The sequence below is a fragment of the Monomorium pharaonis genome, unplaced genomic scaffold, assembly GCF_013373865.1.
Source record: "Monomorium pharaonis isolate MP-MQ-018 unplaced genomic scaffold, ASM1337386v2 scaffold_601, whole genome shotgun sequence".
NCBI classification, from domain to species: domain Eukaryota; kingdom Metazoa; phylum Arthropoda; class Insecta; order Hymenoptera; family Formicidae; genus Monomorium; species Monomorium pharaonis.
Window position 1 is genome coordinate 7,045 of NW_023415914.1, and position 23,940 is coordinate 30,984.

The following is a 23,940-nucleotide window of genomic DNA, read 5'->3' on the forward strand; positions in this document are numbered from 1 at the left end:
ATCATTATGCTGAAACAGAAAGCATCACATACAATTTAAGACGTTATTAAAAGATAAAGTAAGAATTAATATTGTAAATATTATTATGAATGTATTATTGCAGATAATTATAATAACAAATTTAGATGCGATAAAACGTTTTAAAAGATTTAGCTTATTGCTAGAATTTAATAACGATTATATCCTCTTAATTCCAAAATGTATAATATTATAAACTCGCCACAAATATATTTCATTTAAACTTAAAATCTTTCAAAATTTATAATTTTTGAGAAATTTTAGATAATAAACTTACTGAATAATCATGTTATGATGTCGACATAAAGCTTTTATCTTTTTTTCAATATAATAATCTCTCTTAAGATGACATTTTTTTGTATCAGATTTGTCCTGATCACTCGGAAGAGACTTATTTTGAAATATCATCGATAGTTTTAATGCGACGTATTTATATTGTGCCGTTGTCAGCAATATCATATTTATCATGTAACTATCCACGCTAACTTTCTTTGTAAAAATATACGCACTGCTGCTCATCATAACGACACTTCCCAAAACAAAGATACCGGTCGAGAATGGCTCTTTACTGAATATAACTGGCATCCTGTAATCTACATAGAAAAAAGAATTTCTTTGAAGAATCAATATTAACGGTGTACCAATCCACAATAATATGGACATTACACCGGCCGACCAATAAAATTTAAGAGGCATTTCCATAGCTTTTATAGTCGTTATAACTATATTTCTCATCAACTCGTCATCCATGCGCAGAATATCATTTAAGTTCTGAATTAATTGTTGCACTAGTCCTCTGCATGTGTGAATTCGTATGACTGTAGTGATCACTTCCATGGTAATCACTAAACCGATTAGGCCGTCTTTCAGAGCCTTCTCTTTCGGCACAAAAAAATACCCAGGCACTAATACGCATGTTCGGATTATTTCGAGTAACCATATCAGAAACTGTATATTTTCCAAAACATCGGAAACGAGGAATCGTCGGCGGTCATTGGAAATAAATTACCTGACACCATGTTTAGCCGAACATTTAGAGGATTCACGCTTTGAAAGTCCATATTCTCGGTAGCTGTTCCTCGTGATACAAGTTAGATAATAGATTTCTTTTAAATATTAGTTTTATATTTATATGTATTTTATTTATATGACCATCACTAATATGTTTAATATTAAGTATACAGAGACAACATAAAAGTCGTTTGTTTCAGTTTATGATTCTGTTATCTCTTACTGTTCGATTTAGACTGATGTACGTTGCTTTTCTATCGTGTTTTGAAAGTTACCCTCAGCCAACCGTGGATCTAGTCATTCCCTTCGACTACTTCTTTTCTGTTCGGATATTATCAATATATCATACAAAGAAAAGAGATATTCTATTATCTTCTATCTTCAATTTCAATTACGCACGTTGACAAAAGCAGAGACAGCAATATCGCCCCATGCATAGACTTACAATTAGAGAGTATCTTCATATATTATAGGAAAATGGAGAAATTCATAGCTAAATATTGCAAGAATATATGGAAATTTATTGCAGTATGACCTTTTTCATTATGTTTATTGTGAAAATGCATGCAACTATAAGCTTCTTTGTAATTATCATTACTTGTAGAGGAACAATTATCTTATAGTACTTGGTTGACTACAGCACGGTCGAAACCTGACTCTGTCTAAACGCGAACTTTGTAAGCTTAAGTTTATAGATTAATCCAGTTTAATCTGACAGATATTATTGTAAACATTTCAAAGAAAACTTATTCAAAGTGAACTACATATAATTGAATTCTAATACTTTACAAATAAATACTTCAGATTTGTTTAAAACTTTTATTTCATAATAAAAAATAGATATAGTAGATAAAAAGTAAAAAATTATAATGTTATAACATAGTTTTGTATGTATTGAAACATTTCTATAAAATTGAGAAACAGATATCTATTGATTCTAAGGAATTTCTTTTTTCTTTTATTGTTATAATAAATTACAAATATGTTTTCCATATTAAACAAACTTTTATTTTTCTTATGTAAATGCTCTAATAAGAATATTTCTTTGTAATTAATTTTAATTATATTTTACTTTAACCATTAATTTCAAAAAGAGTAAAAAAGTAAATAGCACGATAATTAATACGCAAATTAAAAATAAATTTGTTTAATTCTAAAGTTTTTTTTTCTTTCCTCTATCTCTCGCTTTTTCTTACTCTTCTAATTTATCTATTGTCATTATTTTTTTATATTATTATATACATCAATCTGTATAATTATACTCCCTAATAAATAATTCATACATATATAAATTTATAAACATATCGTATCTCGATTTTACATTGTTATTGAGATACACGTGACTTGTTGCATTAATAATATTCAGAAAAGAAATATGGAAAAATGCTCTGTATACTTCTTTGTAATTGTCTTGTTTTATATCGATTAGTTCAATGTTGCAATCCTCACAAAGTCAAACATCACACATGATGTTGCTTGACACGAACAAAGTATTTTAATATGTCATTATACAATATCTGATAATTTTATCTTCATATGTCGTTATTAATCCTTTATAAATTGTTAATTTTATTTGTTATTTAGATTATTTAAATTAATTATCTTTGTTTCACATGGCTATTGAACCATTGCTTATTGTAAAAAGAAGTACACAAAACATTTCTTTCATATTTGAAATTATAAATAAAATACATTATGATACGTCTCTTTTATCAATAGACTATTCATTATTACGTGTGACAGTATATTGGAACAAGAAATAAGTTCCTGCATAATATTACGTTCTAGTTGCAAAAATAAAATTGACATTTTCTTCTAATGTTTGCTCACTACTTATTTAAAATTTTATTCAATTGTTAAACGTATTATACTACACATCGCAATATTAATTTCACTAAAACAAAAATTATATATTTTAGGTAAACAAAATTAGCTTTTCCAAAAAATATTAGATATTAACATTTTATTTATATAATAAAAAAATATATACTCACTTTTACAGTAAATATTTTCAGCAACGTTTTAACTAGTTCTTAATAGCAAAAGAGCGATTGAATACGATTGATTTAAAATCTAAAATATTCAAAAATTTATAATATATATTTTAAAATATTTTTTAAAAAATATAAAGAGAATACTAAATAAAATGTAAAGAAAAAAATAAATAAACTAATAACACATGGAATATGCATAAAACTCACTGCCATAAATGAAGACAGAGATAAACTGTACTTTTCAAACGTTGACAGTTTAATTTCTAAATTATTCGCCATTATCATTAACAGAAATGTACGTTTTATGTATGCTCCGTATTGGTACCATTTTTCGTGAAATGCAGAATCCGTTATTTCAACACTCTAAATTAGAAAATATTTATTATAACATTTTTATTAAATACAAAAATTTCCTGATTTAACAGGAAAGTTTCTCGTACGTAATATGTGTATATATATGTATATTTTACACACACACACACACACACACACAAACACACACGCACGCACGCACGCACGCACGCGCGCGCGCGCAAATAGATATTTCTACCGCATCTGATAGCTGTTGCACACAATAACATATTATGTAGAGCTGCACTACTCCGCCAGCTGCATACATAATGTGCAGAAATACTTCCCATAAAGTTACCGATGGTATCTAAAATTTCTCGAAACATATATCGCATATTATACTAATTAATAATGTACAATATTTATGCTGCCTTTGGATCTAGCTAGAATAATTAATATTAGATATTGTTACTCACTGAAATCATCATGATAGCGATGCAACAAAATCGAAAAACACTAATTAAATATATTAAACTGATATTTAAAGACAATAATTTTCTTAGCATTGTCATTATGCTGAAACAGGAAGCATCACATACAATTTAAGATGTTATTAAAAGATAAAGCAAGAATTAATATTGTAAATATTATTATGAATGTATTATTGCAGATAATTATAATAACAAATTTAGATTGCGATAAAACGTTTTAAAAGATTTAGCTTATTGCTAGAATTTAATAACGATTATATCCTCTTAATTCCAAAATGTATAATATTATAAACTCGCCACAAATATATTTCATTTAAACTTAAAATCTTTCAAAATTTATAATTTTTGAGAAATTTTAGATAATAAACTTACTGAATAATCATGTTATGATGTCGACATAAAGCTTTTATCTTCTTTTCAATATAATAATCCCTCTTAAGATGATATTTTTTTGTATCAGCATTGTCCTGATCACTCGGAAGCGACTTATTTTGAAATATCATCGATAGTTTTAATGCAATGTATTTATATTGTGCCGTTGTCAGCAATATCATATTTATCATGTAACTATCCACGCTGACTTTCTTTGTAAAAATATACGCACTGCTGGTCATCACAATGACACTTCCCAACACAAAGATACCGGTCGAGAATGGCTCTTTACTATAGATAACTGGCATCCTGTAATCTACATAGAAAAAAGAATTTCTTTGAAGAATCAATATTAACGGTGTACCACTCCACAATAATATGGACATTACACCGGCCGACCAATAAAATTTAAAAGGCATTTCCATAGTCTTTATAGTCGTTGTAACTATACTTCTCATCAACTCGTCATCCATGCGCAGAATATCATTTAAGTTCTGAATTAATTGTTGCACTAATCCTCTGCATGTGTGAATTCGTATGACTGTAGAGATCACTTCCATGGTAATCACTAGACCGATTAGACCGTCTTTCAGTGCCTTCTCTTTCGGCACAAAAATACACCCAGGCACTAATACGCATGTTTGGATTATTTCGAGTAACCATACCAGAATGCTGTATATTTTCCAAAATATCGGAAACGAGGAATCGTCGGCAGTCATTGGAAATAAATTTCCTGACACTATGTTCAGCCGAACATTTAGAGGATTCACGTTTTGAAAATCCATGATCGCTATTTTACAGCAAATTATGGAATAAAAAATAAAATATTTGAAATAAAATAGTTGAGTGTGACAAAACAATTCTATTAACTCGTAATTTAATTTCCATGGTGCATTTAATTTTAATCACCGTCTGGTAATTTTAAAATTTTATGCAAAGTTGCACAATTATAAATTTTAGCAAGTTATTTGCAATTAAATAAGTCTTATGGAGCAACTTATGAGCAACAAAAATAATGTACTTAAATTTAATAATATTTTGCTTGAAATAATTATTTCTTTATGATTATTAGCAAATGCCATTACAAGAATCTATAAACACTTTATAAAATCAACATCTGGTGTGAGCGAAAGACAATGTGTCTTCACATATCTACTTACCTTTATTCATTCATACTCCCTTCAGTGCCTAGAAGGCGACATATGACATTTCTACCAGGATTAAAAGTTGCTTACAGAATTTAAGCAATGTATACTATTTCTCTTCAATTTCTGTTTCTCTTTGTCTTCTATGAATATATCATGTTGTACGATGGTAGGCAACGATTTTCTACGTCAAGAATGTCCAAGAGTATTCTAAAGTAATTATTATCTACAATTTCACATACTACTGTACGCATAATAATTTACGTGTCTTCTTTCATTACTAGTAGACAGTAACGGAATAGTTTACAAATAATTGGTATAATTCCTTAGCAGCTGTCATTTCGTTCAAACATAGAGCTGGAAGCAACCGTGAAATTCGCACTTTGTAATTAGCACTAGACCGTACAGTAGTCATTATCTTATTGCTCGTCACTGAATTGCTGCACTGCGAAGGCCAGAGAAGTCGTAGTATCGAATAATATCTTACTCGTACATCATCAACGAAAAATTATCTGTAATCTATCTGTACATATATATAATCTGAGAAAATAATTTGAAGTGTTAATTTTATATTATAAGCTATGAAGTATTTTGCAGAAGTTTTACATATTTATGAACAAAGTAGCAATTTACTTTTTTGCACATTGTTTCCTTGTATTAAACAACAAATCGGTAAATATGCTAAAATAATAACATATTTTGTTTATTCAAATATACATTATATTAAAAAAATTTTTTTAATAGCAATACAGTTTAGAATTCTTTGTTCGTTTTAGATTTGTAACAAAGTAATAAAAATTTTTTAAACATTACATATTAGACATTTATGTAGGTTATGCTAAATGCTTCTTACTTTCTTATTTTCTTATTTTAATTTATCTTTTCATTGCAACAAAAATTTTGACTTCAATTATATTATCAAATTTATACTTAATTATTCGGAAAACTAACAAATTACCAAAAGAGTATCTTTCCTAAAACAGTAATCATGGAGTATACATAAGCCAATCCACTAATAAGAAATTGAGATGAAAATCCACCATTGTTTTGGGGTACGCAATAATAAAGATATTGACTTTTTAAATTGTACAAATAAGAGCGCGTCGAGGGAAGTGCTCAAGTCGATCGAGTTATAGCACTCTCTGTATCAATCATTGGCAATTCAGAATAAAAGAAATTTTTATTTTATTATATTCACTGTGCAAATGCGATTATAAACAAATCAAATCATTATTGCGCTATAAAGCGACAATTAAGATCATATTTTATTTTGTTTAATTTGAGAATGTTGCGATTCTTACAATCCGCAAAATCTAAAAGATGCATACAACGTGATATTACCATAAATTTTAATGTATAAAAGTGACAATTTTCCGTATTAATAATATTACAAATACATTACTACATTTTACCAATAAGATATATGCATCCGTCTTTAATTTATTTTTAATATTAGAAGAGCGATAGAATATGCCGAATTTAAAGCCTAAAAAATAATTTAAAAATTATATTTTTATTTTAGAATACTTATAAAATAAATTACTAATTCATAGAACATATATCTTACCGACATAAACGAAGGTAAAGATAAGTTAAATTTGTCATATAATGAAAGTTTAATCTCTATGTTATTACTAGCCGTTATCATCAATAAAAATGCACGTTTTATGGATAAATTAAATCGATTCCAATCTTCATTAAATGCTTTATTTGCTATTTCTGAACTCTAAATTTAACACAAAAATACATTATGTAACTTTAATTATATAAAATGCGCTCCATCTCTAAAATATTATGTTCAAAATTTTATATATAATATACATTCTGTATTTAAATAAAATAATCTTATTAATATTCAATTACTAAATATCATAGTTAAAAAAATAAACAGCTATTTTCCAGATAATAATATGTCAGTATTGTTGCTGGCACATTTTGTTGTTTGCATTGTAATGTGTATTGTTATCAAAACTACAGCAACAAAGTATGCATTTAATTATAAATAGCTTTGCCGTCATAATATGACAATTTTAAGTAAGCAAATTTTTTGCAACTTATCAAAAATTTTTAAATCGTTATAATTAAAATTTGCTGCTATTACCATTATGTTAATAATAAATAAGATCATACAGTATTGCCATATTGTCAATAACGCAAGATAATTTTAATAAGCTGTCATCTTATTATTAAGTTGCTGGCAACACACATATACATTATTGCTTTAATGCGAAATCGTTGAAGACGAATATATAAATTACTAACATCATAAACAATCATATAAGATTTGTGCACAGATTTTGCTGAGACGTTCTTTGTTATCTGGGTTTATTTGTATATAAATATTGCAAGTATTAAGACATTTAGTAAAAATTAATCCTCTTTATAAAATTTAAAAATTATTAATAAACTTTTGCTATTGACAATAATAAAAAACGTAATAATTAATCTTACTGCATCTGATAATTTCTGGAAACAAGCACACAATACGTAGAACTGTGTTATTATACCGGATGCATATATTATTGCCATAAATCCTTCTAACAAAGATGAAGATATCTGTGATAAAGATATTTCACATATACATTAATGTTATAATATAACTATAGTAGTAATTTAAAATAATTTAATAGCACTACTTATTATTTATATCAAATAATTATGCGATAATTCTAAATGTGATGTTATAAATTACTTACTAGTTTAATTGCTATAAGACCAAGAAAACAGATACGAAAAACGCTATTCACATATATAAAGAAAATATTTACAGATAGCAGTTTCTTTAACATTGACGTTAAGCTGTAATAAAATGTGTCTATGTCTATAACATTTTATAAAATTTAATCAATTGACATATTATATTATGAAATACCATAGTACGTTACTTGAATGAATACAATTCTTTAGCATTATATAAATAAATCAAAATCTTTTAAGCGGTTTGTTATCTTAGTAAACTTAGTGTTATCTTAGTACTAAAAAGTGTACTTACTTCATAACATCGATATGTTGCCGACATAACTTTTTTATTTCCTTTGCGACGAAAAAATCCATCTTAGAATTATGTTCTCGGCAGCAGGCGTTATCCTGCTGCTCATTACTTCGAAATATTAATACAAGCCTTAAAGAAACGTATTGATACTGTGCCGATACCAATGATATCAAATGTGCTGTATAGACATCCAGGCTGGCCTTTCTTAAAAAAACGTACACGCCGTTGAGTAATATTATCACATTACCTAACAGAAAAACACCGACAGAAAATGGTTCTTTGGAAAAAATAGCTGGTATTTTGTAATCTGTATAGTAAAAAGTACTCTTTTCAAAAATCAACAAAAACGGCATGCACAACCAGGAGAAAGCAATAAATATGCCCGTTACCAAGTAAATCGTGAATGGAATTTTTAATGGCTTTAGATTCATTATTACGATATGTCTCATATTCTCATCTTCAATGCTCAGAGCCTTATTCAATTTTCGTATCAATTCTTTTACTAGTGTGATTTGCGCAAATATTTGAAAGTATTCGAGTAGCATATCGCTCGCATCTATAATGACTGAGCCATTTAAACCATCGCTCATATCTTTCGGTACTAAAAAGTAGGCAGGAACAAACGTAACAATATAAATCAATTCGAGCAACCACACAAAAGCGCTGTGTATTTTCCAGAATAGTGGAAATGACGAATTTTCGGTTATCGGTAATAGATTCCCCGAAAGCAGGTTTAACCAAGTATTTAACGGATTTGTGCTTTGAAAATCCATTGACTCGGAATCACTTTTTATAATATATGTACAGAAATTCTGTAAAATAAAAGTCATAATAATTAAAATTTATATTTTAATCCTGTTTGAAGCATTTTATTTTTAGTTATGTTTAAGCATTTTTATTCCTTACATGTATTAAATGAACTTCAGTAAATATAGACTCATTAAGATTCATTTTGTATAAATTTTGTAATATATTACTTTAGCAAGTATTATTTAAAATTGTCACAAAGCTTGATTAATTAAATCTAATTAGGAATATCTTTTAATAGCCTAAAATTTCTTAAAGACAGTTAATTTAAAATATCACAAGCAAAATTTCAAAACTTTATAAAAATTTTATCGTATTAAACACAATTTCATCAGACAATTCAGAGTCAGCGCTGTTATTATTGTGCAAAATTATTTATTATAAAATAAGATATAATCAATATTACAAGACGTTTCGGTTCAAAGTTTGGCCATCATTAATTTTCCCCGAAAAAGTTAAACAAAATTTTCCGTCACGATGTATAATCTTCATGAGACCCATAATAACATATGAGAATATCCATACAGTTTACAGACTGGATGGTATTGACATGTCATTTGTATTCATAAGGTCTCAAGGGTGATTTACCACTAATAAGAAAAGATGTCCGATTGAGTAAAAATAAATAAATGAATAAATAAGTACATATAAAGTAATCAAACACATAAAATAAATACACAGTTTAAGAGTAAAATTAAAGGTGTATAAAATAAATGTAAATTGTTCTTTAGTCGTTTACGTTAAAAATAAACCAGTTAATTTAATTACAATTGTCCTTGACATATTCTTTTATAGATAATTTATTTTCAATAGTAAATACATGCCAGAGAAATGCACAAATGCACAAATTTATAGACATGTTTCTTACCTTTGTTTCACATTGCTATTGAAACATATGCTGCTTGTTGTACAAAAGAATACGTATGCCTCGCATTTCTATCCATACTTGAAAATTATTAATACACTTCGTACAAATTTGCTCCTTATTATGTCTTTCTGTTTTATTCCATATATTATTCATCGTCACATGTGACAGTATATTTGAATCGGAAATGAGAGAGTTCCGTTCCTTGTAATTATAGAAGTGTGTCCTAGAATTACTGCAGAAACGCATTACGGATAAATTACTGATAATTATAGCGCTTTGATAAACAGCTGTTAAATTAGAAAGATGTCCACTCTCTATACGTATTAATATAAAAGAATTTATAAAGAAATGCCATAAAAATAATAAATGGCAATTTAAAGGAAAAAGGAAATTTCTATTTTATTATATTTACTGTGTAAATGCAGTTATAAATTATCATTGCACTATAAACAATTAAGACCTTGTTTTATTGTGTCTAATCTAAGATTGTTGCAATCCTGAAATGCCTTAGTAAGCCGCAAAATCTAAAAGAGGTATACCGTGATGTTTGGCACGCGCAAAGCATTTCAATACGCTAATCTATTCAATAATTCTATTTTCATATGTGCTATTTAACATTTTGCAAAAGAGTTCTGCTTTAGAATAAAATAATATAAAATATGAAATTATGCATTATTTTAAATTTTGTTTTTTATATATTGTATTACAAAAATTTCAAATTTTGAAATTAATTCTCTATTACAATAAAACTTACATTTAACTTTTAGTAATTACCCGGGGTCTATTTGACTCCAACAAATTTTTACATCAATATTATGAATACGAAATTTTCAAATCAAAATAGAGTTATAAGTTAGAGATAAATAAAGTTACGTAATTTTTAGATAGTTTGTATTTTTTAATCAATAATGCCTATAAAAATATAGTAGATTTAAATATATACATATATTTATGCGCGCGCGCGTGCATGTGTGTGTGTGTGTGCACCGCGTCTGCACCGCGTTTCCCAGCGCATTTTTTGGACAAAATTATTAATTATTGTAATTAAACAAATAATAAATATAATTAAATTATATTCATCATTTATATTATAATTCATCATTTATATTATAATTAAATTATAAATATAATTCAATATAGGATTTAAAAATTAAGAATTCAGCTTTCCAATAATATCGTAAAATAATTTTGAAAAAACTAAATTATATAGGTTTATTTGAGGTGTAAATCTTATAAGAAAAGTATGTAAAATCATTTTTTATCGATAAAAATAAAAAAAAGGATTGTTCTGAAATTTTATATATATCTTATTGTTAGTTAAATACAGCTGTATCAAATAACATTAATATTCGAAGTGTCGGACAAAGTGCATATAATTACAATAAAAGTGTGCTGCATTACCTGCCCTCATACGTCCCATAACTCGCAAAACATCAGTGTGCTTCCAGCTGTCATTTGAAGTAGACGTTCCAAAATACGGTGTCTGTGTGTGATTAAAAGTTTTTTGTTAATTTTGGGCAATTATTTTTCTGCCAGTTTTGTGCTCCAAACACCTCAAAAAGTAATAAGTAATATTGCGATTCTCACAAATGTTGTTTCTACTGCGTTTCTCATTATGATTTCTGAATATTTAAAATGCAAAGATTAAAAATAAATAAAGGGGACGAAAGAAAATAGAGAAACAGAACTTTGAAAAAGATAGGAGATATATTTATATACAATAAGGACAATGGTTACATAATTGCGGAAAGAAATTAAAAACTTAAAGATATGCATCAAGTAATAAATCCATGTCACTTTGTTCAATCCTTGTTTTTAATGTTTAATGTGTAGCATTTTAGAGATAATCATACCAAAATCTTAGATAACAAACCATCCTACAAATGTCTTCAGCTTTAAAACGACATTCAACGTTCTATCAATAATAAAATTTCAGAAATATTAAAAATTAATATATTCTTTTTGTTGATTAAAAGTCATTAGTTATTTTAAATGATAAAATATATATAATTTACAATTACATATACAACATTAAATTATAATATAAGTACAATTTTTTTTTTTTAAAGATATACAATGAAACTCTTTTCTGCGACGCCCGTTTTCTTGCTTGGCTTACTTTGTATTGTTAAAGTAAATATCAGCTATTAACAATTAAAGAAGATGTATCGTAATTAACATTATAACAGTTACAGTTGTAATATTTTGATAAATAATTACGAAAAATAAACAAAAAATAATTTTAAAATTAAATAAGTTAGTATTAAAGTTTAAGCAAAAATTAAAGTTCAATTGCTCGTACATAGTGCAAATATTTAAAATTTTTTATAAATTTTTTATATATAGAAGTAGAGTTTAAAGTATTACAATATCTAGAATTTAGAATATCTATTAAAAGATTAATTGAGTATTACAATTTAGTGAGTAAAATTTTTTATTTTAAATATATAAGTAAGCATAAATACTTGTACAATTAGATTTAAAAATTTCTAACCACTGCTTCTGCGTTTTATCCAAAAATCTACAAGTGTGAAGACAATCTCTGTAATCAATAACGTTAGAAAAAAAAATTTATTAACAATCGAGGTCAGGAAGCATTCCGTTTATCTTAAAATATCCGCGCAAACATACGAATGTCTAAAGGCAATAATGTTAAGAAAAAAATAATTTTAAAATCGAATCCTAGAAGGATTTTGTTTATTTCGAAGTATTGACTAATATTTATGAGCTTAACTTATTTTTGCGTTAAAAAATGTAAAATTATTTCAAGCACAATTCATGTGTTGAATTATATTTATATTAAATTATTTTAAAGTTAAATGACGCGTATGAAGCACTCCCACAATATTACGTTCTAATTGCAATAAAATCTACATTTACTACATTAGTATTTACTTATTACCTATTTAAAATGTTATTCAATTGTCAAGCTTGATGTATTACATATCGTAATATTTTTTTTTACTAAGATTTTTTTACTAATTATATATATTAGATAAACAGATGTTAGCTTTCCCTCAGAATTATGTATGTATGTACATATATAGATCTTTATATTTTATTTATATAATGAAAATTAAATACTCACTTTTACATAAAATTTTTGCAGCAACTTTCTAACTAGTTTTTAATAGCAAAAGAGCGATTGAATACGATTGATTTAAAATCTAAAATACACAAAAAATTATAATATATATTTTAAAATATTTTTTAATAAAATATAAAAAGAATACTAAATACTAGAATAAATAAACTAATGACACATGAAACATGTATAAAACTCACTGCCATGAATGAAGACAGGGAAAGATTGTACTTTGCAAACGTTGATAGTTTAATTTCTAAATTATTTGCCATTATCATAAACAGAAATATACGTTTTATGTACGCTCCGTATTGGTACCATCTTTCGTGAAATGCAGAATCCGTTATTTCAATACTCTAAATTAGAAAAAATATTTATTGATAACATTTTTATTAAATACAAACATTTTCCAATTTAACAGGAAAATTTCTAATATATGTGTATATATATATATATATATATATATATATATATGTGTGTATATATATATATATATATGTATACATATATATAAAAGTATGTATTTCTACCGCATCTAATAGCTGTTGCACACAATGACATATTATGTAGAGCTGCACTACCCCGCCAGATGCATACGTAATATGCAGAAACACTTCCCACAAAGTTACCGATGGTATCTAAAATTTCTCGAAACATAGACCGCATATTATATTAATTGATAACATACAATAATTATGCTGCCTTCAGATCTAGCAAACACTGCTAGAGTAATTAATATTATATATTGTTACTCACTGAAATCATCATGATAGCGATGCCACAAAATCGAAAAACACTAATTACATATATGAAACTGATATTTAAAGACAATAATTTTCTTAGCATTATCATTATGCTGAAATAAAAATCACCACATACAATTTAAGATATTAATTATTAAAAGATAAAGTTAAAAATTATTATTGTAAATATTATTTTTAATATATTATTGCAGATAATTATAATAACATATTGAATATTACAACAAAATGTTTTAAATACTGCTATAATTTAATAACTATTACATACTTTTAATTTCATAACATTGAATATTATAAACCAAACTCGCTACAAATAGATTTAATTCAAACTTAAAATCTTTGACATTCAGAAATTTTTTAGAAATTTTAATTAATAAACTTACTGAATAACCATATTATGATGTCGACATAAAGCTTTTATATTTTTTTCAATATAATAATCTCTCTTAGGATGACATTTTTTTGTATCAGATTCGTCCTGATCATTCGAAAGCGACTTATCTTGAAATATCATCGATAATTTTAATGCGATGTATTTATATTGTGCCGTTGTCAGCAACGTCATATTTATTATGTAACTATCCACGCTGACTTTCTTTGTAAAAATATACACGCTGCTAATCATTATGATGACACTTCCCAACACAAAGATACTGGTCGTGAATGGTTCTTTGGTGTATGCCACTGGCATCCTGTAATCTACATAGAAAAAAGAATTTCTTTGAAAGATTAATATTAATGATGTACCACTCCATAATATTATGGACATTACACCGGCCGACCAATAAAACTTAAGGGGCATTTCCACAGACTTTATAGTCGTTGTAACTATACTTCTCATCAACTCATCATCCATGCGCAGAATATTATTTAGGTTCTGAATTAATTGTTGCACCAGTCCCCTGCATGTGTGAATTCGTATAACTGTAGTGATCATTTCCATAAAAACCACTAGACCGACTAAACCGTCTTTCAAAACCTTCTCTATCGGCACAAAAATACATCCAAGCACTAGTACGCATGTTTCGAGTATTGTGAGTAACCATACCAGAAGGCTGTATATTTTCCAAAATATCGAAAACGAAGAATCGGCGGTCATTGGAAATAAATTACCTGACACCATGTTCAGCCACACATTTATGGGATTTACGTTTTGAAAATCCATGTTATTGATGTCGCTATTTCACAGCAAGTCAAAAAACCAAAAACCAAAGTAAAATATTTGAAATAAAATAATTGAGTTTGATAAAACAATTCTATTAACTTCTAATTTAATTTACAATGCAAATAAAATTTTAATCACCGTCTGGAAATTTTTAAAACTTTATATAGAATGCTTGATTATAAATTTTAGCAAATTGTTTACCATTAAATAAGTAATTTAAAAGGAAAAACAATATACTTAAATTAATAAGATTTTGCTTGAAACAAATGTTTCTTTATAACTATTAGCAAGAACACATGTCATTACAAGAACACATATACACTTTATAAATCAACATATAGTGTGAGAGAAAGAGAATGTATCTTTACATTTCTATTTATCTTTATTTATTCATATTCCCTTCAATATCTAGAAGATGACATATGACATTTCCACCTGGATTATAATTGCTCACAGAATTTAAGCAGTATATATTATTCTTCTTCAATTACTGTTTCTCTTTGTCTTCCATAAATATATCATGGTATACGACGATAAGCAACAATCTTCTGTCGCAAGAATATCCAAGAATATTTTCAAGTAATCATTATCTACAACTTCAAACTACTTGGTACGCATAATTTAGAAAGTGTCTTCTTTCATTATACTACCGTAGACAGTAACGGAATAGTTTACAAATAATTGGTACGATTCTTTAAAGCAGCTTAGACATTTCATTCAGAGATAGAATTTCACGGAAGCAATCGTGACATTCGCACTTTGTAATTAGCACTAGACTGTATAGCACTCATTATCTTATTGCTCGACACTGAACATTGCTGCATTGCAAAAGCCAGAAAAGTCGTAGTATCGAATGATATCTTACTCGTATATCATCGACGAAAAATTAATCTATTTGTACATATATATGTGTGAAAATAATTTAAAGTACCAATTGTATATTATAAACTATAAATTATTTTGCAAAATGGTTTTAACAGAGTAGCAGAGAAATTGACTTTTTTTTAGTGTTGCATTCTGTTTCCTCGTATTAAACAGCGAGTCGGTAAATATGCTAAAATAATAATATATTTATTTTTATTCAAATATACTGTATTATTTTAAAAAGTTTTAAATATAGTGATAGTTTAATTCTTCGTTCATTTTAGATTTGTATTAAAATAATAAATTTTTTTTCAAAATTGTATATTAGACATTTATGTATGTTATCCTAAATGCTTAATTTTTACTTCCTTATTTTATTTTATCTTTTTATTGCAACAAACATTTTATTAATTTTAATTATATTATAAAGTTTATACATAATTATTTGGAAACTGACAAATCAGCAAAAGTATCTTTGTCAAAACAGTAATTATGGAGCATGCATAAGCATGCATTAAATGGAAGCACAATCTTTGTTCATGGAGGATGAACTTTATATATATATATATATATATATATATATATATATATATATATATATATAATACAAATATATAAAAAACTGTAATATGTATTATTAAATTTTTAATTAAAAAAGCATTAATAATAATATTAATAATATTAATTTTATTAACGGTTATTTAAACTGTAATCAATTTCAAGCACTTTGTAATAAATAATCGCTACTTTATTATTCTCAATGCTATTATTAATGTTGTAACAATTACAGTATGTATCTGCATCAGTTACAAATACATCCACGGTCATTTCTATTTAATCACCAACATCTATATAGGGTAAACTCGGGTAAGATGGCCATAGTTTTTTAAATGCAAAAAACATACTTTTAATTTTATTATTTTTTAATAGCGTTTAGTATATTACTTCACTGAAGCTTTAAGTATGTAAAACTATCGACATTAAAGAGAAAATACTTAATAAAAATTTTTTATTATCAAAATATTGAAATATGAACATTGGCCATTTTTCACAACTTTTATGGAAAAGATGGCCACAGTATTATAGAACAGTTGGCTATACATTTTTTATGTACTTAACATTTAAAGAATAATAGAAAAACTTATAATTTTACATATTTAGTTTTATTGCCACATATTATCACATATTTAATTTTGTTTTTAAACATTTTTCATATTAAATGTTCACACAAGTTAGGACCAATTTAATTCATTGTCATTACTAAAAAAAAAAACATATGTGAAATTAAAATATTAGGTGCATAACTTAATTCGCATCTTTTTTAATAAAATATATATATAAACACTTACCCCGAAATGTCATGGGCTGTCTTGCCCAAACTGCGAGAGAAAGATAATCATAGTATTTATTTAAAAAATAGAAAAGAAAATAAAAAATATAATTACACATTACAATTTACATATTTTTGTTACGTGGGTAACGTTCATTGCAACAGCACAACTGTAATTTATTCGACATTGTGGCAATTTCTAATAAACACGTGAAAAACTTCGCAGGCAGTCAAAAATAAAAACGTGATGTAACATCCACAATATCATTATTTCGAATAGTATACGCACATAAATTAGAGTAAATATAGATTATCTTTGAAAATAATTATGAGAACACATTGTTTAGCAATTATTAAAGAAATTATAGCCATTGGCCATCTTTCCCGTATGGTCATCATACCCTAACTTACCCTAGTCACAATTTTCAGATATTTTTTTGTTGATCTGAGTCAACTTTACCAAACCAAAATAAATTCACAAGATTATTAATTTTTGTTATTAGTTTGGAAGTAACAATTATAACTACTGTAAGTAGAACGTTTCCGTCACTTTTTAATTCATTCTTAAAAACAGAAGAGCGATCGAGTACGACTGATTTAAAATCTAAAAGAAATTTGGAAAATATATTAAATTCAAAATATCATAGCGTTACTATGTGTGAGAAATCAAAAGTATACAAAATCTTACCTTCATAAACGAGGACAAGGAAAGATTGAAATTTTCAAAAGCCGCAATTTTACATTCTAAACTGTTAGCCATAATTATCAACATAAATATACATTTTGTCGATGGTTGAAGTAAATACCACTTTTCGTGAAAAGCTTTATCCGTTACTTCCGTACTCTATATTTCTCATAATAAAAACAATAACAAAAATGTAATAGAGTTATTATTAAACAATATCAAACATAATGTCAATCACATTTGTAACTCATAAAAAGTTGAGTATTAATTTTTTTGAAATTAATAATTTATGTTATTATTAGAATTATTAAAGCATGAGTAATTAATGATAATGTACTATTATAAATAATCAATTTTATAATAATCCAGAAAATTTTTTAATTTTATAGAAATTATAAATTAAAATAAAACTAATACAAACAATAAATTGTTATAAAATTTACCGCATCTAATAATTGTTGCACACAGGAGCACGTAATATAAAGTTGCATTATCGCACCTGTCGTATACATAACAATCGAAATCGCTTCCCAGAACGTTGTTACTGCTGCTATCTAAAATTGAAAAAGATATATTGGTTAATAAATTATAATTAATAAATTTTTCTTATAATTTAAATTACTTATATACCTTTTTGGGGATTAATTTTTATAAAAAAGAAAGCTAAAAAAGAACAATTAGCAGTAACAAACTTATTACTTACGTTGCTCGCCATAATACCAATAAAGCAGAATCTAAAGATACTAGTTAAATAAAATAAACTAAAGTTTAAAGACAGCAATTGTTTTAACAAAGACGATATACTGAAAGAAAACACAATTATATCTGTAAAATACCATAAAAATTACATATAGTTAAATTATAAATATGAATATATAAATTTCTCACAAAGTGAACATGAAATATAATTCAAGCAAATAACTTATAATGCTTGTAACTTATAAACTAATTTGTCACATTAATGAATTATTATGTTATTTGTATTCTATCTACACTAATCTACAGAGTTAGAAAGCGGTGCAACTGAATTTTGAGTTACTTACTATATCATGTCGTTGTGATGTCGACATAGTACTTTTATTTCCTCTTCTTTTTTTCGATTTAACCTATATTTTCTTGAAAATCGTCACCTTTATTTTCTTCTTGAAATATTATCGCTATTTTCAGCGCAAAGTATCGATATTGGGCGGTTATCATCAAAACCAGATGCATCATGTACACATCTACACTGGCTTTCTTTAAGAACATATTTGTCATGCTGATAGTTAGGAATAAACTTCCTAGTAAAAAGATGCTCAATGAAAATGATTGTTTGGAAAAAACAACAGGTGCTCTGTAGTCTTCGTAATAGAACTGATTCCTCTCGAAGATCAGCAGTAATGGCATACAACTCCAAGTAAAAGTTGACATTGCGCCGGTGACCCAATAAATATTTAATGGAACCTTTATCGGCTCCAAAGTTACCGTCACAATATTCTTCATAGTTTCATCGGCAGTATATAGAATCTGATTCAGTTTTTGAATTAACAGATATATCAAGTCCTTATGAATATAAATTCGCATGATCATAAACAATACTTCTATTAAAACTACAAAGGTGATTATAGTGTCACTTATAATCTTTTCCAGTGACACATTCGAGATACATCCAAGTATTAGCACGATTCCTAGAATAATTTGAAGTAGCCATGTAAAAGCACTATATATCTTCCAGAAGAATGGAAAAGGCGAATCGTTACTGATTGGTAACAGATTGCCCGAAAGCAAGTTTAGCTTAACATTTAAGGAATTCACGTTTTGGAAGTCCATGCTTATGTTGATATCATCAATAAGAATTGTGTAACTTTGTATCTTATGTTAGTTCACTTCGGTTTTCTTGTAGTACTATGTAGTGCAAATATCACCTTCCAAGAAAATATACTTTTCTATCGAATATCAGAAATAATTCACGAATCATTGTCGACCTTCGGCATTTCGTTATTCCTTTTGAATTTTTGCTCGATAGGATCTGGACTTGCATTAATGTCATACGTCGTATGAGAGGCAATATCATTTTATTCTTTTCACTATGATTAATAGTGTTTTGTCCTATGATTAGTGTATGTCGGAACTTCAAATATCAAAACATAACTTCTGAATAAATAACGACTTGAAAAAGTCGTCTCTCAGCCTCTGTTAAGAATAAACGCAGGGTTTGACAAGTAAATGTTGCGACGTCAAGAAATACAGATATTGAATGTACAGGACTACAAATTATTGCCTCTATCACAAGAATAAGTACGAACAGTGACTTTCTTCTAACTATCCGCGTTCACACAGCAATGATTATCTTATAGTACTTTCTTAATTCCGCGCATGGCTTCATCGCAAGACTGTGAATTGCGAAGAAGTCGCAGTATCTGTTGTTAATGCTGTTTAATACGTATTTTGTCGTTAGAAAACGACTAAAATAATTCTTAGAGCAAATTGTATATAAAACTGTGTCAGTAATGCTAACAAAATCTGCAGCGTGTTCGCGGTGTATTTCACAATATTAAAATATGTTTTACTATGTGGTATTAAAATAAATACCTATTTTCTCTAACAATATTACACTGCTGTTAATGATAAACTTGTAAAATTACGCAATTAAAATTATAAAACTAATAATGTAATTTTTATCATGTAAACAGTATAAATATTATAATATAAGCAAAACAATTTGTGGATAACTTAAATATTTATTTCTCTTCAACATTTGATATTAAGTATGAAGAACCGTGGTAAAGATATAAAATATTTCGTAGTTGATTAAATTTTTATTTTTACTCTATACCTGAGTATACACTTATATATATAAATATATATACATTTATAAATTATATACATAATATTTGGATTACTACTTAATTATTAATTTTAATTAAATTCTGCTGTTCTTTAGAACTAAAACAAAACATATATCATTTAGTACCAATATAAATTGTTTGCCACATATAAGCGTTTATAAAGTGTCATTGAAGATTAAAAAAGCACAAAATATAACAGATATAACAAAAATATTTGCACCAAACAGGAGAATCATACCTCGTAAGTTTTTACTTTATTCTTAAAAACAGAAGAGCAAACGAATATGACTGATTCAAAATCTGTAAGAAACAAGAGAAAATTTGGAAAAAAGTAAGCGCTAATAATATTAATATTATATGTAAAGATCAAAATAATAAGGCTCGGTAATACACTGCAAATAATAATATAAAAAGGGTCAATAAACGAGCTAATTCAAAATAATATAAGAATGTTTGTACTTTATTAAAAAGACATTAATAAGTAAAAATAAATTTGTCTAATAGAAATTATACGAAATAAAATAATTACTAGCTTTCAAAATATTCTGAGTCAATAAATAACCTTATTCAAATAATATGAGTGTTTGTACTTTATTGAAAAGACATTAATGAGTAAAAGTAAACTTGTCTAATAAAAATTGTACTCATTAATGCCTTTTTAATAAAGTACAAACACTCTTATATATTATTTTGAATCAGCTCATTTATTGACCCTTCTTATATTATTATTTGATTAATATTATATATTAACTACAATGTAAATAATTTTTAAAACATTGAGAAAATAATTTATATGATTGATGTCGTCATACGTGTTCAATATAAGTAATATATTAAGTCTTACCGTCATGAGTGAAGGCAAAGACAGATTAAACTTATCAGAAACTGAAAGTTTACATCCTAAATTATTAGTTATTATCATCATTCTGAACATATGTTTTAATGATGATTCATACTGATACCATTCTTCATGGAATGCCTTGTCTGTTATTTCTACGCTCTAAAGTGTATACAAAATAATACATAAAATTGATTTTATGCAATTTTAATTCATGTTAAATTTCAAAATAGAATTTTGTTTATCTTATAGATAATGTATATATTAATATATCGTGAAGATAATATTAATGTGTGTATGTGTATGTGTAGATATAATATTTTTTATCAAATCAATAATGTAGAATCAGTAGAGCATATTGTTAACAAAATTTCGCATGTAATTTTTTTTAATAAAAATCGTAATCGTGTAATCGTGAAAATATATTTCAACAAAGCTTACCGCGTCTAATAATTGATTAACGCATAAACATAAAATATAAAGCTCAACTAGAGCACCAGATATATACATAACAATCATAATTCCTTCTAGAAAATCCATCGATAATATCTAGATTACATACATATCGTTATAGTATCATAAATCTACCTTCAATCATGTATAACTAGAAAATGTTAATACCGTTATCAAATATTACTCACTGCACTTATCAGCATGACATCGAGAAAACAAAGAATAAAAACATTTGTCAAATATATTAGACTCATATTTAAAGATAGCAATTTCTTTAGCATTAAAGTTATTCTGAAAAGAAGAAACAATACGATATTAATCAAATAAACATTGGAAATGGAAAACTTAGGGAAAAATAATTTTAAACGACAAGAAAATTAATTTGAAGAAAAATAGCAAATGAATAAAATATCTCACGAAATAAGCAGATACTCACTAACTACTTACCGTACTATAGCATTGTGATGTCGACATAATGCCTTCAGTTTCAGAATCGCCAATGAATTTACATTAGAATATTCCTTTTCGAATTCATCGTGTTGACTCTGTAGAATATTTTCTCGAAATATCGTTGCGAGCTTCACCGCGATGTAGCGATATTGTGCTGTTACTAGTAATACTAGATTTATCATGTAGACGTTCAAAGCAACCTTTTTTATAAATATATACACGCTAGCAATAGTCACGATACAATTTCCCAATAGAAAGATTTCTATCGAGAATGGTTGCTTCGAGAGAACTATTGGTACCCTATAATCCTCATAGAAAAAATATTTCTTCTTCAAAATCGACGCAAAAGATATACAGCACCACATTGCAAGAGATATAGTCCCAGCTATGCAATAAAATTTGAGAGGAACATCTACCGGTCTTAAGGTCGAATCCACGATAAACTTCATTGTCTTATCCCCAACGCGCAGAATTTCATTTAGTTTTTGAATCAGTTGAGTTACAAGATCTCTGTGCACATGCATTTGTCTTAATAAAAAAAACACTTCTATGATAACCACCATGCCGACCGTTCCATCCCGCAAAGCTTTATCTATTGGCACGTATAAGATTCCGGGAATTATTGCGCTAATATAAATTGTTTCGATCAGCCATATAACGGCGCTGTATATTCTCCACGCTACAGGGAACGGAGAATCGTTGCTAGTCATCGGTAACAGGTTACCCGAGACTCTGTTTAATCGAACGTTCAGGGAATTTCTGTTTTGAAAGTCCATATTCTGTAAAATGCACTTTCGTGACAAATGGAAAATATACAAAATGTAACTTAAAAATATTCTTTCTTTAACCTTTAGTATAAGCAGCCACTTTTAAAAGTGTATTAGATATATCTAGATATATATTTATATATATTTCTGTTCGACATTTTCATTATCGCACACATTATCTGCTCTTTTCGTCAAAAGAAAATACAGGATCTTTTATTATTATTCGTAATTAAACGTTATTCTTAGATATCTTATTTCCTCTTGAATTTCTACTTCTTTGTAGTATGTACTACAGTAGACATTGTCATTGAGGGAACATTATTTCTCTTTCACCCCAGTTTGTGAACGTTCATTCTGATGACTATAGAAACATTACAAATTAAATATCGTCAACAGAAGAAGCTTTTCCAGTTTATTGTAAAGAAATAGAGAAATCCATGATATCCACACTCGACAATGTTTGACAAATTTGAAATATGTCACATTTTCATTTTCTACAGGAGATGGAAGGCGACTCCCAGTTACTCTGTAATTACTCTAGGACTAGGGAGCGATTATCTTATGGTTCACTGCGGAGGTGCTCATCGTAAAGGAAGAGGCAAATGAAGTCAGTATCTGATGTTGTCTGGTACACATTTCTTCAGAGCGGCAACTGAAAATTAATCTGCAAAATGTTATATAAACATCGAACGTTTCATAAAATGCTTGGCGAAGGATGCTTGCTT

General features: G+C 27.1%; 9 protein-coding genes across 9 annotated transcripts; all 9 read right to left on the reverse strand.

Annotated features, from left to right (window-relative positions):
- Positions 1-291: 291 nt before the first annotated feature.
- Positions 292-1,079, reverse strand: LOC118648694. The gene is made up of 3 exons (XM_036295075.1): positions 1,028-1,079; positions 660-923; positions 292-611 (listed from the first exon to the last, which is right to left on the reverse strand). The coding sequence occupies exons 1-3, from the start codon at positions 1,077-1,079 to the stop codon at positions 292-294; spliced, it is 636 nt and encodes a 211-aa protein (XP_036150968.1).
- Positions 1,080-2,608: 1,529 nt separating this feature from the next.
- LOC105829723 (odorant receptor 67c) lies at positions 2,609-3,884 on the reverse strand. Its single transcript, XM_036295070.1, has 5 exons — positions 3,791-3,884; positions 3,574-3,681; positions 3,231-3,386; positions 3,024-3,102; positions 2,609-2,923 (listed from the first exon to the last, which is right to left on the reverse strand). The coding sequence occupies exons 1-4, from the start codon at positions 3,878-3,880 to the stop codon at positions 3,052-3,054; spliced, it is 405 nt and encodes a 134-aa protein (XP_036150963.1). The 5' UTR covers positions 3,881-3,884; the 3' UTR covers positions 2,609-2,923; positions 3,024-3,051.
- A 289-nt stretch (positions 3,885-4,173) lies between these two features.
- On the reverse strand, positions 4,174-4,962 carry LOC118648695. The gene has a single exon (XM_036295076.1). The coding sequence runs from the start codon at positions 4,960-4,962 to the stop codon at positions 4,174-4,176; it is 789 nt and encodes a 262-aa protein (XP_036150969.1).
- Positions 4,963-8,130: 3,168 nt separating this feature from the next.
- LOC114255213 lies at positions 8,131-9,727 on the reverse strand. Its single transcript, XM_028193317.2, has one exon. It carries the CDS (start codon positions 9,142-9,144, stop codon positions 8,311-8,313), a length of 834 nt encoding a protein of 277 aa, XP_028049118.1. The 5' UTR covers positions 9,145-9,727; the 3' UTR covers positions 8,131-8,310.
- Positions 9,728-12,306: 2,579 nt separating this feature from the next.
- On the reverse strand, positions 12,307-13,918 carry LOC118648693 (putative odorant receptor 92a). Its single transcript, XM_036295074.1, has 5 exons — positions 13,831-13,918; positions 13,605-13,712; positions 13,275-13,430; positions 13,078-13,156; positions 12,307-12,531 (listed from the first exon to the last, which is right to left on the reverse strand). Exons 1-4 carry the CDS (start codon positions 13,840-13,842, stop codon positions 13,106-13,108), a joined length of 327 nt encoding a protein of 108 aa, XP_036150967.1. The 5' UTR covers positions 13,843-13,918; the 3' UTR covers positions 12,307-12,531; positions 13,078-13,105.
- A 296-nt stretch (positions 13,919-14,214) lies between these two features.
- LOC105832865 lies at positions 14,215-15,031 on the reverse strand. The gene has a single exon (XM_028193125.1). It carries the CDS (start codon positions 14,998-15,000, stop codon positions 14,215-14,217), a length of 786 nt encoding a protein of 261 aa, XP_028048926.1. The 5' UTR covers positions 15,001-15,031.
- A 1,769-nt stretch (positions 15,032-16,800) lies between these two features.
- On the reverse strand, positions 16,801-18,676 carry LOC118648692. The gene is made up of 4 exons (XM_036295073.1): positions 18,583-18,676; positions 18,323-18,433; positions 17,883-18,038; positions 16,801-17,798 (listed from the first exon to the last, which is right to left on the reverse strand). Exons 1-4 carry the CDS (start codon positions 18,592-18,594, stop codon positions 17,748-17,750), a joined length of 330 nt encoding a protein of 109 aa, XP_036150966.1. The 5' UTR covers positions 18,595-18,676; the 3' UTR covers positions 16,801-17,747.
- Positions 18,666-20,145, reverse strand: LOC118648696. Its single transcript, XM_036295077.1, has 2 exons — positions 19,010-20,145; positions 18,666-18,682 (listed from the first exon to the last, which is right to left on the reverse strand). Exons 1-2 carry the CDS (start codon positions 19,686-19,688, stop codon positions 18,666-18,668), a joined length of 696 nt encoding a protein of 231 aa, XP_036150970.1. The 5' UTR covers positions 19,689-20,145.
- Positions 20,146-21,576: 1,431 nt separating this feature from the next.
- On the reverse strand, positions 21,577-23,428 carry LOC118644024. The gene is made up of 2 exons (XM_036295072.1): positions 22,446-23,428; positions 21,577-22,289 (listed from the first exon to the last, which is right to left on the reverse strand). The coding sequence occupies exons 1-2, from the start codon at positions 23,222-23,224 to the stop codon at positions 22,172-22,174; spliced, it is 897 nt and encodes a 298-aa protein (XP_036150965.1). The 5' UTR covers positions 23,225-23,428; the 3' UTR covers positions 21,577-22,171.
- Between the last annotated feature and the right edge of the window lie 512 nt (positions 23,429-23,940).

Excerpts from the sequence above, each read along its gene's own strand:
- LOC118648694 (XM_036295075.1), bottom strand. The coding sequence starts at position 1,079 with ATGGACTTTCAAAGCGTGAATCCTCTAAATGTTCGGCTAAACATGGTG. Across the intron at positions 924-1,027 it reads TCGGCTAAACATGGTGTCAG|TGCCTGGGTATTTTTTTGTG; the intron begins GTAATTTATTTC and ends CATGCGTATTAG. Across the intron at positions 612-659 it reads GTCCATATTATTGTGGATTG|ATTACAGGATGCCAGTTATA; the intron begins GTACACCGTTAA and ends TTTTCTATGTAG.
- LOC105829723 (XM_036295070.1), bottom strand. The coding sequence starts at position 3,880 with ATGCTAAGAAAATTATTGTCTTTAAATATCAGTTTAATATATTTAATT. Across the intron at positions 3,387-3,573 it reads TGCAACAGCTATCAGATGCG|AGTGTTGAAATAACGGATTC; the intron begins GTAGAAATATCT and ends TTTCTAATTTAG. Across the intron at positions 3,103-3,230 it reads CTCTGTCTTCATTTATGGCA|ATTTTAAATCAATCGTATTC; the intron begins GTGAGTTTTATG and ends TGAATATTTTAG.
- LOC118648695 (XM_036295076.1), bottom strand. The coding sequence starts at position 4,962 with ATGGATTTTCAAAACGTGAATCCTCTAAATGTTCGGCTGAACATAGTG.
- LOC114255213 (XM_028193317.2), bottom strand. The coding sequence starts at position 9,144 with ATGACTTTTATTTTACAGAATTTCTGTACATATATTATAAAAAGTGAT.
- LOC118648693 (XM_036295074.1), bottom strand. Across the intron at positions 13,431-13,604 it reads TGCAACAGCTATTAGATGCG|AGTATTGAAATAACGGATTC; the intron begins GTAGAAATACAT and ends TTTCTAATTTAG. Across the intron at positions 13,157-13,274 it reads CCCTGTCTTCATTCATGGCA|ATTTTAAATCAATCGTATTC; the intron begins GTGAGTTTTATA and ends TGTGTATTTTAG.
- LOC105832865 (XM_028193125.1), bottom strand. The coding sequence starts at position 15,000 with ATGGATTTTCAAAACGTAAATCCCATAAATGTGTGGCTGAACATGGTG.
- LOC118648692 (XM_036295073.1), bottom strand. Across the intron at positions 18,039-18,322 it reads TGCAACAATTATTAGATGCG|AGTACGGAAGTAACGGATAA; the intron begins GTAAATTTTATA and ends TGAGAAATATAG. Across the intron at positions 17,799-17,882 it reads CCTTGTCCTCGTTTATGAAG|ATTTTAAATCAGTCGTACTC; the intron begins GTAAGATTTTGT and ends AATTTCTTTTAG.
- LOC118648696 (XM_036295077.1), bottom strand. The coding sequence starts at position 19,688 with ATGGACTTCCAAAACGTGAATTCCTTAAATGTTAAGCTAAACTTGCTT.
- LOC118644024 (XM_036295072.1), bottom strand. The coding sequence starts at position 23,224 with ATGGACTTTCAAAACAGAAATTCCCTGAACGTTCGATTAAACAGAGTC. Across the intron at positions 22,290-22,445 it reads CATCACAATGCTATAGTACG|AATAACTTTAATGCTAAAGA; the intron begins GTAAGTAGTTAG and ends TCTTCTTTTCAG.